The sequence below is a fragment of the Ruditapes philippinarum genome, unplaced genomic scaffold, assembly GCF_026571515.1.
Source record: "Ruditapes philippinarum isolate M1 unplaced genomic scaffold, ASM2657151v2 ctg7670_1_1_1_1, whole genome shotgun sequence".
NCBI classification, from domain to species: domain Eukaryota; kingdom Metazoa; phylum Mollusca; class Bivalvia; order Venerida; family Veneridae; genus Ruditapes; species Ruditapes philippinarum.
The window spans coordinates 2565-15646 of NW_026855863.1; the positions used below are offsets into that span (position 1 = coordinate 2565).

The following is a 13082-nucleotide window of genomic DNA, read 5'->3' on the forward strand; positions in this document are numbered from 1 at the left end:
AACATAAGTGGTTACGCCGACGCGGACGCTGACGCCAACGCCGACGCTCGGGTGACTACAATAGCTCTACTTATTCTTATCGAATAGTCGAGCTAAAAAACCAATGACTTTACTTTTTTATATCGTACAGACAACAGGTATGGGAGGGGACAACACGACTGTTACAGAAGATCAATTTTGTCTTAAAAAAGTCAAGTTAAAAATAACATCTTTTTTTATCTTTATAAGTCTATGATCTCAGTCAAACATAAATGAATGATAAACAAATGTTTAAATGTTGCGTTATTTATTACAATAAACTCCATTATGTAAAAGGTATTGGAAAATCAGGTTAATGGCATTGCTTTTTCACTAAATGGTAGTGTAAATGATTAACAACATTTTTTATTAACATAAAAACCTAAAGATGTTGGTATTGTAAACAAGAGGGCCATGATGGCCCTGAAGTCGCTCACCTGTACATAGGCCCCCTGAGCGGGCCAGTTTAAACCCCGGGGCTTTTATTTTAACAAACTTGGAAGACACCCATTAGAAAATGTTTCATGTTAAATATCTTAGCTTTAGCTCTTTGGGTTCTTTAAAAGAAGATTTTTTTAAGTTTTTACTATATGTACATGTATATAGGGAAAATCAATGACCCCCTGGGGCGGGGCCAATTTTGACCCCAGGGCTTTTATTTGAACAAACTTGGTAGAAATCCATTAGAACATGTTTCATGCTAAATATCTTAGCTCTAGCTATTTTGGTTCATTAAAAGAAGATTTTTAAGTTTTTACTATATGCATATAGGGAAAATCAATGACCCCCTGGGGCGGGGCCAATTTTGACCCCAGTGTTTTTATTTGAACAAACTTGGTAGACATCCATTAGAAGATGTTTCATGCTAAATATCTTAGCTCTAGCTCTTTGAGTTCTTTAAAAGAAGATTTTTTAAGTTTTTACTATATGCATATAGGGAAAATCAATGACCCCCTGGGGCGTGGCCAATTTTTACCCAAGGGCTTTTATTTGAACAAACTTGGAAGACACCCATTAGAAGATGTTTCATGCTAAATAATTTAGCTCTAGCTCTTTGTGCTCTTAAAAAGAAGATTTTTTAAAGTTTTTACTATCTGTATATAGGGAAAATCAATGACCCCCTGGGGCGGGGCCAATTTTGATCCAAGGGCTTTAATTTGAACAAACTTGGTAGACATCCATTAGAACATGTTTCATGCTAAATATCTTAGCTCTAGCTCTTTTGGTTCATTAAAAGAAGATTTTTAAGTTTTTACAATATGCATATAGGGAAAATCAATGACCCCCTGGGGCGGGGCCAATTTTGACCCCAGGGCTTTTATTTGAACAAACTTGGTAGACACTCACCAGAAGATGTTTCATGCCAAAAATCTAAGCTCTAGCTCTTTGGGTTTTTTAGAAGAAGATATTTTAAGTTTTTTCTTTTGGTTGCCATGGCAACCAGAGTTCTGCATGGAATTAAATTCTTTGAACAATTTTCAAAGGTGACCACCAAAGGAACATTCCTGTGAAGTTTGGATGAAATTGGCTGAGTGGTTAATGAGGAGATGTCATTTAAAGTAAAAGTTTACGGACGACCGACGACGGACGCCGGACGAAAAGCGATCACAAAAGCTCACCCTGTCACTTTGTGACAGGTGAGCTAAAAACAAACGTTCATCAGTCAATAACACAGGCTAAATATATATAACAAGAGCTGAACTTTCTAAAAACAAACATTCATCAGTCAATAACACAGGCTAAATATATATAACAAGAGCTGAACTTTCTACGTTCACAAATTACCATTGTGGACCAGTATGCCTCAGAAATACTTTTATATACCTTTATTTTCATTTCTCAAAAGCTTTTTATATTTTGTGTCCTATAGTAGTTTCCAAAAAGATACTCATAGGCAATTTAACTTAACCATATTTTGCTTCTGCTGCTGTATGGAAATTAGTACAGTAGCAGTAATTTGTACTTTGTATGGAAGTCAAAATACTACTTTGTTTACATTTTACTACATATTTGACAAATAATTTCACATTCAGCCTTACATTCCTTTTGGTAAAAAGCATCAAACATAATCTAAAACCATTATTTAATGTGCCATTAAAAATACATGCAAAGCATTCTGAGCCTTTGACAGTGAAATCCAAATACCATTCCAAAATAAAATTGTATTCATTTAGATACCTTCAATAGTTTTGAAGAATAATGATGCATGTTTCCAAGGTCAAAAATGGTCATTATTCAGTCAAAATCCATGCCTTGGACTATGGACCTTGGACATTGACCTCCAATTATGATGAAAAAAAAACATGCCTCATGCTTCAAGTGAAATCCTTAAGTGGCTTTGGAAATTAATGTTACATGTGGAACTTGAACAAGGATTTTTTCTTTGTTCATTGAGTGCTTACTGACTTTAGAAATTGACCTCCTATTATGATGTAAAGATGTGTAAAGTGGTTGAAGAGACACAATGTTGGTAAAGAAAATGCACAACTTTAACTTCCCGCCAGATAAGTAGGACAGCTCATGTTGATCTAATTAATTATGTCTGACGCAAATTACTACAACTGAAACAGGTACAGACCAGATCACTGTCTTAATTCTGGGACAAAAAATATCTTTTGTCCCAGATTCAATCAAAGCACAGAATGCGCTGATTTTGTTTGGATCTCAAATTTTGCCCGACAGTTATTTTTCTTGAGCCATTATCCCTGTTTTCAAAAATCAACAATTGAGCTGTGTCAAGACAAAACCAACGTAATGGGTTTACGACCAGCATGGATCCAGACCAGCCTGTGCATCCGCGCAGTCTGATCAGGATCCATGCAGTTTGCTTACAAACCCTAAAACAAGTAGAGAAACTGATAGCAAACAACATGGAGCCTGATCAGACTGCACGGAGGCACAGGCTGGTCTGGATCCATGCTGGTCGCAAACCCATTATATTGGTTTTGTCATGACACGGCTCAATTTTTCTTATAGGCAAAAAGCATAATTACAAAGACTCTGAGTAAGTTACATATAAACCTGAAAGAATATATATCAGCTGCAAGTGATAAACCAAATTATTATGATTAAACTTATACACATTTTATTTTGATATATTATCTTCTACAACAGGCATAAATGAGATAAATATACTTCAATTAAAAAATAACTTGCATAAACAAGAGGGCCATGATGGCCCTAAGGTCGCTCACCTATATGTAGGCCCCTGGAGCGGGGCCAGTTTAAACCCCAGGGGTTTTATTTGAACAAACTTGGAAGACACCTATAGGAAGATGTTTCATGATGTACACACTTAAAATGAAAAACAATGATCTGCCCTCCCCTATCCCCGGCAGGGCCAATTTCAACCCAAGGGCTTTTATTTGAACAAACTTGGTAGACACCCATAAGAAGATGTTTCATGCTAAACATCTAAGCTGTATCTCATTGGGTTTTTTAAAAGAAGATTTTTTAGGTTTTTACTATATACATACAGGAAAAATCAATGACCCCGGGGCGGTGCCAATTTTGACCCCAGGGCTTTTATTTGAACAAACTTGGTAGACACCCATTAGAACATGTTTCATGCTTAATTTATAAACTCTAGCTATTTGGGTTTTTTTCAAAGATGTTTTTTAAGTTTTTCCTATACACATATAAGGAAAATCAATGACCCCCGGGGCAGGGCCAATTTTGACCCCAGGGCTCTTATTTGAACAAACTTGGTAGACACCCATTAGAACATGTTTCATGCTAAATATCTTAGCTCTAGCTCTTTGAGTTCTTTAAAAGAAGATTTTTTAAGTTTTTACTATATACATATAGGGAAAATCAATGATCCCCAGGGCGGGGCCAATTTTGACCCAAGGGCTTTTATTTGAACAAACTTGGTAGACACCCATTAGAACATGTTTCATGCTAAATATCTTAGCTCTAGCTCTTTGAGTTCTTTAAAAGAAGATTTTTAAGATTTTACTATATGCATATAGGGAAAATCAAAGACCACTTGGGGCGGGGCCAATTTTGACCCCAGGGCTTTTATTTGAACAAACTTGGTAGACACTCATTAGAAGATGTTTCATGCTAAATATCTTAGCTCTAGCTCTTTTGGTTCTTTAAAAGAAGATTTTTAAGTTTTTACTATATGCATATAGGGAAAATCAACGACCCCCTGGGGCGGGGCCAATTTTGACCCCAGGGCTTTTATTTGAACAAACTTGGTAGACACTCATTAGAAGATGTTTCATGCTAAATATCTTAGCTCTAGCTCTTTTGGTTCTTTAAAAGAAGATTTTTAAGTTTTTACTATATGCATATAGGGAAAATCAACGACCCCCTGGGGCGGGGCCAATTTTGACCCCAGGGCTTTTATTTGAACAAACTTGGTAGACACTCACTAGAAGATGTTTCATGCCAAATATCTAAGCTCTAGCTCTTTCGGTTTTTTAAAAGAAGATAATAAAAGTTTTTTCTTTCGGTTGCCATGGCAACCAGAGTTCTGCATGGAATTAAATTCTTTGAACAATTTTTAAAGGTGACCACCAAAGGAACATTCCTGTGAAGTTTGGATGAAATTGGCTTAGTGGTTTATGAGGAGATGTCATTTAAAGTAAAAGTTTACGGACGGACGCCGGACGGACGCCGGACGAAAAGCGATCACAAAAGCTCACCCTGTCAGTTTGTGACAGGTGAGCTAAAAACAAGAAAAGCGCATTATAATTATGTAGTAGTGCAGTGACAGCAAGGTTGAGTGGTTAATGCGTCGGACTAGAGATCTAAGCATTGCTGATCACGTGGGTTCAAACCCTGTCAGGGGCAGGCCGTTGTTTCCTTAATAAAGGAACTTTAAATTCATTGCTTAGTTCTGGTTGGTTCCAGGAACATATTCGAGGGTGTTTCAATATGCATATAGCTTCCAACACAATCAAACTAAAATAAATTTGTATAAACTAAACTAATTATGTAGTATGTATGAAAAGAACTGGAGAGAAAAATCAACAAAATATTCTTACTTCTCACTTTTACAATTACCACTGAATTATAAGATCAATCTGACATTTCATTTACCTATATTGATCTACATATTTGCTAAGTTAATAAACAAATTTGTTAACCTCTTTGACCTCTGCATACATATAAACAATTAAACAAGCAAGTCAATGTGCATTTCTTTCAATAATTTTATAAAGTAGTCTGAAAATTTTGATTTGTTACAAATGTTTTCTTGCCACATAATAAATTGAATCTTTCATCAATCTTCTCACTAAATGGTGAGAAATTAATGCGCACGATAAGTTGTATAGACAAACTATTGCCAGATTTTGACAGTGACCAAAACATAGTGTTCCAAATTACAGTAGTTATAGAAATATTTGCATGGCTCTGAAGACATAAACAAATAACTAGAGCTGTCGGAGGACAGCAATGCTCCACTATTCCAAAAAGTTGTCACAAGGATGTTTTATTGAGTATAATAATGCTTATCTATATGAATACATAAAATTGTCCTAAAAGGTACTAAGGCTTGTTGTGTGTGTATACCAAAAAGATTTTAAGTTTAATAAAAAATACCAACCAATGCAACTCGAGTTGTTGAGTTATTGGTCAGAAACAGTCTTTAATACAAGGTCAATATAACTTTGACCTTTGACCCTAAATCAATAGGGGTTATCTACTGGCCAAGACCAATGCACTTGTAAAGTTTGAAGGTAAAGGGCACATGAGTTTGGATATTGATCAGAAAGGTCAATGTGAGCTTGACCTCTGATCCCTTAAAGGAACTCCACTGAGGTTTAAAAGCCTAAAACATAACATTTTTTTTCACATAGATAAATATGAGCACTTTAAACAGAAATATTAATAAAATATAACTAAGAAATACAAAAGAAATACATTGAAAGTCATATGTTTGTGTTACTAGTATTCTCAGTCCGATTTGAGTGAAAAGCGTTTAAACGCTTTTCAATTTTGGGTCATTTTTCACTATTATAATAATTATTCTGGAAAAACAGAGCAAGCTAATGATCTAAAATTTTGCACATAAGTTATTAGTATAGATCTACATCAAATGGAGTAATAAACTCAAAAAATTATTTCCAGTCCCGTCATGTCAAAAAACATCAGTGGAGTCCCTTTAACGCCAAAAAATCCATTGAGGTCATCTTCTGACCAAAGCAATGTATCTGTAAAGCTTGAAGGTCAAGAGTCCATGGGTTGTCCAGTTATTGATAGAAAACCATCTTGAAATACAAGGTCAATGCAACCTTGACCTTTGTTCCCCAGACCCCTACTGGCCAAGATTAATGCACCTTCAAAATTTGAGGGCCAAAAGCCCATAGCTTGTCAAGTCATTGATAGCAAACCTTTTTTACTACAAGGTCAATGCAACCTTGATCTTTGACCCCTTGACCCCAAAATCAATAGAGGTCATCTACTTGTCAATGCACCTACCAAGTTTGAGGACCAACAGCCCATGGGTTGTAAAGTTATTGATAGGAAACTGGTTTACCTACAAGGTCAATGTGACCTTGACATTTGACCCCTTGACCCCGAAATCAATAGGGTCTTCAGCTGGTCATGAACAATCATCATACCAAGTTTGAAGTTCCTAGGCCTAAGCGTTCTTTTGTTATTGATTGGATATCGTTTTCATCTACAAGGTCAATGTAACCTTGACCTTTGAACTCTTGACCACAAAATCAATAGGGGTCATCTGCTGGTCATGAACAATCATAATACCAAGTTTGAAGTTGCTAGGCCTAAGCATTCTTTAATTATTGATCGGAAACCGTTTTTACCTACAAGGTAAATGTGACCTTGACCTTTGACCCCAAAAATCAATAGGGGTCATCTGCTGGTCATAAACAATCATCAAACCAAGATTAACCTTCCTAGGCCTAAGCGTTCTTTAGGTATTGATTAGAAACCGTTTCTACCTGCAAGGTAAATGTTACTTTGACCTTAAACCCCTCGAAAATTGTCCCCTTGACCCAAAAATCAACAGGGGTCATCTGCTGGTCATGAACAATCATCAAACCACGTTTGAAGTACATAGGCCTATGCGTTCTTCAATTATTTATCAGAAACTGTTTTTACCTACAAGGTCAATGTGAACTTGACCTTTGACCCCTTGACCCCAAAATCAAAAGGGATCATCTGCTGGTCATGAACAACCATCATACCAAGTTTGAAGTTCCTAGGCCTAAGTGTTCTTCAGTTATCACACGGAAACCGTTTTTACCTACAAGGTCAATGTGACCTTGACCTTTCACCCCAAAATCAATAGGGGTCATCTACTGGTCATGTACAATCATCATACCAAAATTGAATTTCCTAGGCCTAAGCGTTCTTTAGTTATCACTCGAAAACCATTTGGTCTACGGAGCGACAGACGGACTTACCGACAGACAAATGCAAAGTAATGTACCCCCACTTCTTTGATGGGGGGCATAAAAATAAAAATTTAACATCAGGGACGCCGACGCCGACAAATGGGTGACTGCATTAGCTATTCTGTGAATAGTCGAGCTAAAAATTTACTACTTTAAGATAGATGATTGTATCAAATCCTTAGACAGCTTAAAACCTTCTAGATTGATTATTATAATATTCTTCAATTGTTACAAAAATAAAGAATGGACACGAAATTGTTAACAGACAGACAGACTTATTGCCAGGTGCAAAACATAACATGCAAAATTTAACAAGCTTATAAAAAGGAAATCCAAACATAATTTTCATATTTTCTCAACTTGTTAAAATTTAATTACAAGCTTTAATTATCATTCTATATCCAATTTGACATGTGTATCACTGAATATTCGCTTTAGTTTCCAATTTAATAGCTGCAAGAATAAATCAGACTTTTTTTGGTGCACTTTCTCTTTTGTATCATAGGCCTGGGACCAAAACTATATTTTTGGTCCCAGCATAGGCAAAAATAAAAACACAGTCCCTGTCTTCACAATATAAAATAAGAATAAATAAAACAATGTATGAGCATCTGAATATGATTTTTTATCATTATCTCTTTCCCTGTTGTCACAAAAAGTAAACCCCAGAAAAAAATGTAGCCAATCATCGAGCATGCTCTATGTTTATCCTCAGGAGGAAGTGCGGTAGTTGGAGTGCACGTAACTTATACCTGCACTCCAGTTACCACACTGAGCATGTATGGGTATACAATTTAACTCTGACATATTTTCAATAGAAAGTTCTCCAAACTATGATACAATTTATGGGTATACGATTTACCTCCGACACATTTTCAATAGAAAGGTCTGCAAACTATGATACAATTTATGGGTATAGGATTTAACTCCGCCACATTTTCAATAGAAAGGTCTCCAAACTAGGATACAACTACATGTTATTATACACTTCATACCCACTTATTGCTACATTAGTACACTTTTCTGTACAAAAGATAACTTAATTAAAAGTTACCATCATAACCATGTATGTTTATAGAATATAATAAACACTTAAACAAGTGATGGCAATCTCCTGGAATAACTGTTTGTGTATAATGCAGGGGATTACCATAACATTTCAGCAACAGGTATAACTGTCAAAGTCTCATCTACATTTCCTTATTGCCAATAATAACACTGTCACATTATCTCCACTGAACCGTAACACTGCCTCATTAGCTAGTTTATTGCATGCAGTCTCATATCTATTATTTCTTGTTTTATTTTCTTCTGTTTCTTTAGAACTAGAGCCATCATTCTGAAAAAAAAAGTTAACAATGATTACCATAAAAACATTCTCTAGAAGATGTATATAATTATTTCTTAGTTTGACCTTGAACTTTGACATTAAAGGGACTCCACGAGGAGTTTTTGACATGACTGGACAGGTGATAATTTTCCAAGATTAATGTTCCATTTGATGTAGTACTAGACAAAGAAGAAATGTGCAAAATTTCATACTATTCCCTCACTCCATCTTTCCAGAATAATTATTTTAATTGTGAACAAGAGCTGTCGGTAGGACAGCAACGCTCGACTATTCTTAGTGCTTGATAGTAAAAAAAATGCTTGATAGAGTTACCTCCTCCTGTTTACAGGTTGGGGTCATGATGGTGAACAAGTGTGCAAAGTTTCAAAGCCATATGTCAATGGACTTTGAAAATATTTGAACTATTACAAAAACTTTAACGTAAATTCTAAGTCGAAAAAGGGGCATAATTCTGTCAAAATGCTTGATAGAGTTACCTCCTCCTGTTTACAGGTTGGGGTCATGATGGTGAACAAGTGTGCAAAGTTTCAAAGCCATATGTCACTGGACTTTGAAAATATTTGAACTATTACAAAAACTTTAATGTAAATTCTAAGTCAAAAAAGGGGCATAATTCTGTCAAAATGCTTGATAGAGTTACCTCCTCCTGTTTCCAGGTTGGGGTCATGATGGTGAACAAGTGTGTAAAGTTTCAAAGCCATATGTCAATGGACTTTGAAAATATTTGAACTGTTACAAAAACTTTAACGTAAATTCTAAGTCGAATAAGGGGCATAATTCTGTCAAAATGCTTGATAGAGTTACCTCCTCCTGTTTACAGGTTGGGGTCATGATGTTGAACAAGTGTGTAAAGTTTCAAAGCCATATGTCAATGGACTTTGAAAATATTTGAACTATTACAAAAACTTTAACGTAAATTCTAAGTCAAACAAGAGCCACCGCCGGGCGGGGGCAACGCTCGACTTTTTACTTTTTCTAAACGCAAACATAGAAAGGTTTGAACATATATTGACGTTTCCTTTTTATAAATTTAGTTGGTCTGTCTTGTCACATTAGTTTTGTTTATATATTTTGTATATACAGTAAAAACCCGCTAATGAGACCAATGAAGGGACTTTACAAATCTGGTCTTAATAGCGGGGTGGTCTCATTAATGAGTTTGGTCAAACAGAAAACCAGGCAATATATTAAGGGATACCATGTACTGTACACATGTTTAATTCTGGGCTAACCTTTTTCAAATGAGAAGATATTAAACATACACTATTATTTTTTTATTTTCATTTATTTTCTTTTACTTTTTAACATATAAATTTTTTAAACTTCTTTAGAGGTACAAAATGTATTATGAATGTCTTTAAACACAAAGATATTTTTACATTCTTGTTAAAAGAATGACATGACTTACTCAATTAAATCACCATTTTACTACAAAGCACATCGACCAAGTAACCTTTAATTATTTTCACAGTTTTCATCGCCGATAAAAACTTTAAAAACCTAATCGTATCATGTTTATGTTTGTTTAAAATTATGGAACGAAAGAGATAATGATAGCAGCAACACCTCTAAAAAACTTATTGAAAGTTTTCTGTTCAATATTTTGTTGTTTTAATCCTCCAGTTATGACATTAAAGGTGTGAAAAATTAAGAAATTATCGACAATATTATTGATCATTTCCGGGTTTGATACAAAGTAACCTTGACCTCTGCCGTAAATTGGATGTCGTTAAATGTCGTACAACTAGGACAACTGTTGTTTACACTACGTGTCAAAAAGATTTCAGCAATATATATGCATGTCAATATCAAGGTGAGAAAGTGCCCGCGGTCGTATTTATGGGTTTCCAAATGTACAGAATTTACGAAATGGGACTAAATTTACTGGTCGTATTACGGAATAACGGGGTGGTCTCAAAATCGGGGTTAGCGACCATTAAAATAAAGAATAAAAAAATCGGGTCTTTGAAAAATCGTTTGTATTAGCGGGTTGGTCTCGAAAACGGGGTGGTCGTAAAGCGGGTTTTTACTGTATATGAATAGAAACATTAAGCATATTTCTAAAAATAGCAACAGTACGCAATTTCTTAAAATAGCAACATGACGCAATTTCTAAAAATGGAAAAAAATGACGCAATTTCTAAAAATAGCAACAATGACGCAATTTCTAAAAATAGAAAAAAATGACACAATTTCTAAAAATAGAAAAAATGACGCAATTTCTAAAAATAGAAAAAAATGACAATTTCTAAAAACAGAAAAAATGACGCAATTTCTAAAAATAGCAACAATGACGCAATTTCTAAAAATAGAAAAAAATGACGCAATTTCTAAAAAAAGAAAAAAATGACGCAATTTCTAAAAACAGAAAAAATGACGCAATTTCTAAAAATAGAAAAAAATGACGCAATTTCTAAAAATAGAAAAAATGACGCAATTTCTAAAAATAGAAAAAATGACGCAATTTATATATATGTGTGTGTGTATTTATATATACATGCATATATATATATATGCATGTATATATATATATATCTATATCTATATATATATAGAATATATATCTATATATATAAATGCATATATATATTCAAAAAAAAAAAAAAAAAAAAAAAAAAAATATACATATATATATATATATATATATATATATTCAAAAAAAAAAAAATATATATATATATATATATATACATGTATATATATGTATATATATATATTTGATATATATATATATATATATATATATAATATATATATATATATATATATATATATATATATATATATATATATATATATATATACACACACACACATTTATATAAATAGCAAAGTTACAGTCAGCTACTGCCAAACAATGAAAATTTCAATAATTTGACCTTCAAAGACAATGTCATTAATGAGTGAAGGTCAAGGTCTTTCGGTATATTTTTAACAGTTATCTTTGAAGATTATTATGTCCAAGTTTGAAAACAATCCATTTAAAAATAACAAAGTTACAGCCAATTATAGCCAAAAAAATGAAAATTTCAATAATCTGACCTTCAAAGTCAAGGTCATTGATGAGTGAAGGTCAAGGTCTGACTGGTTATTTTTAAGGGATATCCTTGAAGATTATTATGTTCAAGTTTGAAGACAATCCATTCAAAAATAACAAAGAAACAGCCAATAACAGCATGAACAAGCAAAAATTGGACTTTTAACCTTGAAGGTCAAGGTCATTTATGGATGAAGGTCAAGGTTAGTGTGGTCTACTGAAAGGTCTTGTCCCAAGGGTTGTTGTGGCCAAGTATGAAGACAATACACCAAGAAATTAAAAAGTTATGATCCAGGTACAAATTTTCGGACGGCAACGGCAACGGCAATGGCAACGGCAACGGCAACGCCGACCTGACTATAACAATACCTCTACTTTTTTTTTCAAAAAAAAAAAAAGTCGAGCTAAAAAGGGGCATAATTCTGTCAAAATGCTTGATAGAGTTACCTCATCCTGTCTACAGGTTGGGGTCATGATGGTGAACAAGTGTGCAAAGTTTCAAAGCCATATCTCTATGGACTTTGAAAATATTTGAACTATTACAAAAACTTTAACATAAGTGGTTACGCCGACGCCGACGCTCGGGTGACTGCAATAGCTCTACTTATTCTTATCGAATAGTCGAGCTAAAAATGATCCAAAACTGAAAAACTTTGCAAACAGTTTTCACTCAAATCAGGCTAAGAATCCCAATTATATATATTTATTATATTAAAGATTTTTAATTTTTGTCTGGGTATATTTCTAAATTAACCTTGCATATCTTTCAGTTTTAAATGCCTCAGCTGATCTATGTAAGAAATTCATTTTTGGCCGTGGAGTTTGCTTTAAAACCTGGTGACTGTAGGTGTCACAAATGTCTAAATGTGCTACACATTTTGGCAAAATTATTTTAAAATCTATCCATGACTAACAAATTAATGACCCAAACAAGTACAGGAAAGTACAAGGATCTCATTATAATGTTATATAACATTTGAATCAGCAAATATCTGATGTCCAAAATCTCTATATTCAGCAATCAAACTTCAAAGAACAAGAACATAATGTTATAATATTGCTTTTTAACTGCTTCAGATAACAAGACCTCCCTTACAGGCAACATACATATAAGTAGGGCTGGGGCGAGTATCAGAGTACTCGAATAATCACGAATCAAAGTGAAAAATCGAGTTTGAATATTCGTAAGCCCTAAGATTGTGTATCGCGATCTAATTTTTTTTATATACATTCACTGTTTCTAACACTCTTAAAATCAAGAAAAATACGATTTGAGTATAAATTATGGGAAGTTTACCTAAAT

General features: G+C 34.0%; 1 protein-coding gene across 1 annotated transcript in view; it reads right to left on the minus strand.

Moving 5' to 3' along the window:
- Positions 1–208: 208 nt before the first annotated feature.
- LOC132744650 (integrin-linked kinase-associated serine/threonine phosphatase 2C-like) overlaps positions 209–13082 on the minus strand; it is a 28235-nt gene continuing 15361 nt past the window's right edge. The window contains exon 11 of the mRNA XM_060733409.1: positions 209–8730. Coding sequence (XP_060589392.1) covers positions 8578–8730 — 153 coding nt within the window. The 3' untranslated portion in view covers positions 209–8577. The remainder of the gene's footprint in view (positions 8731–13082) is intronic.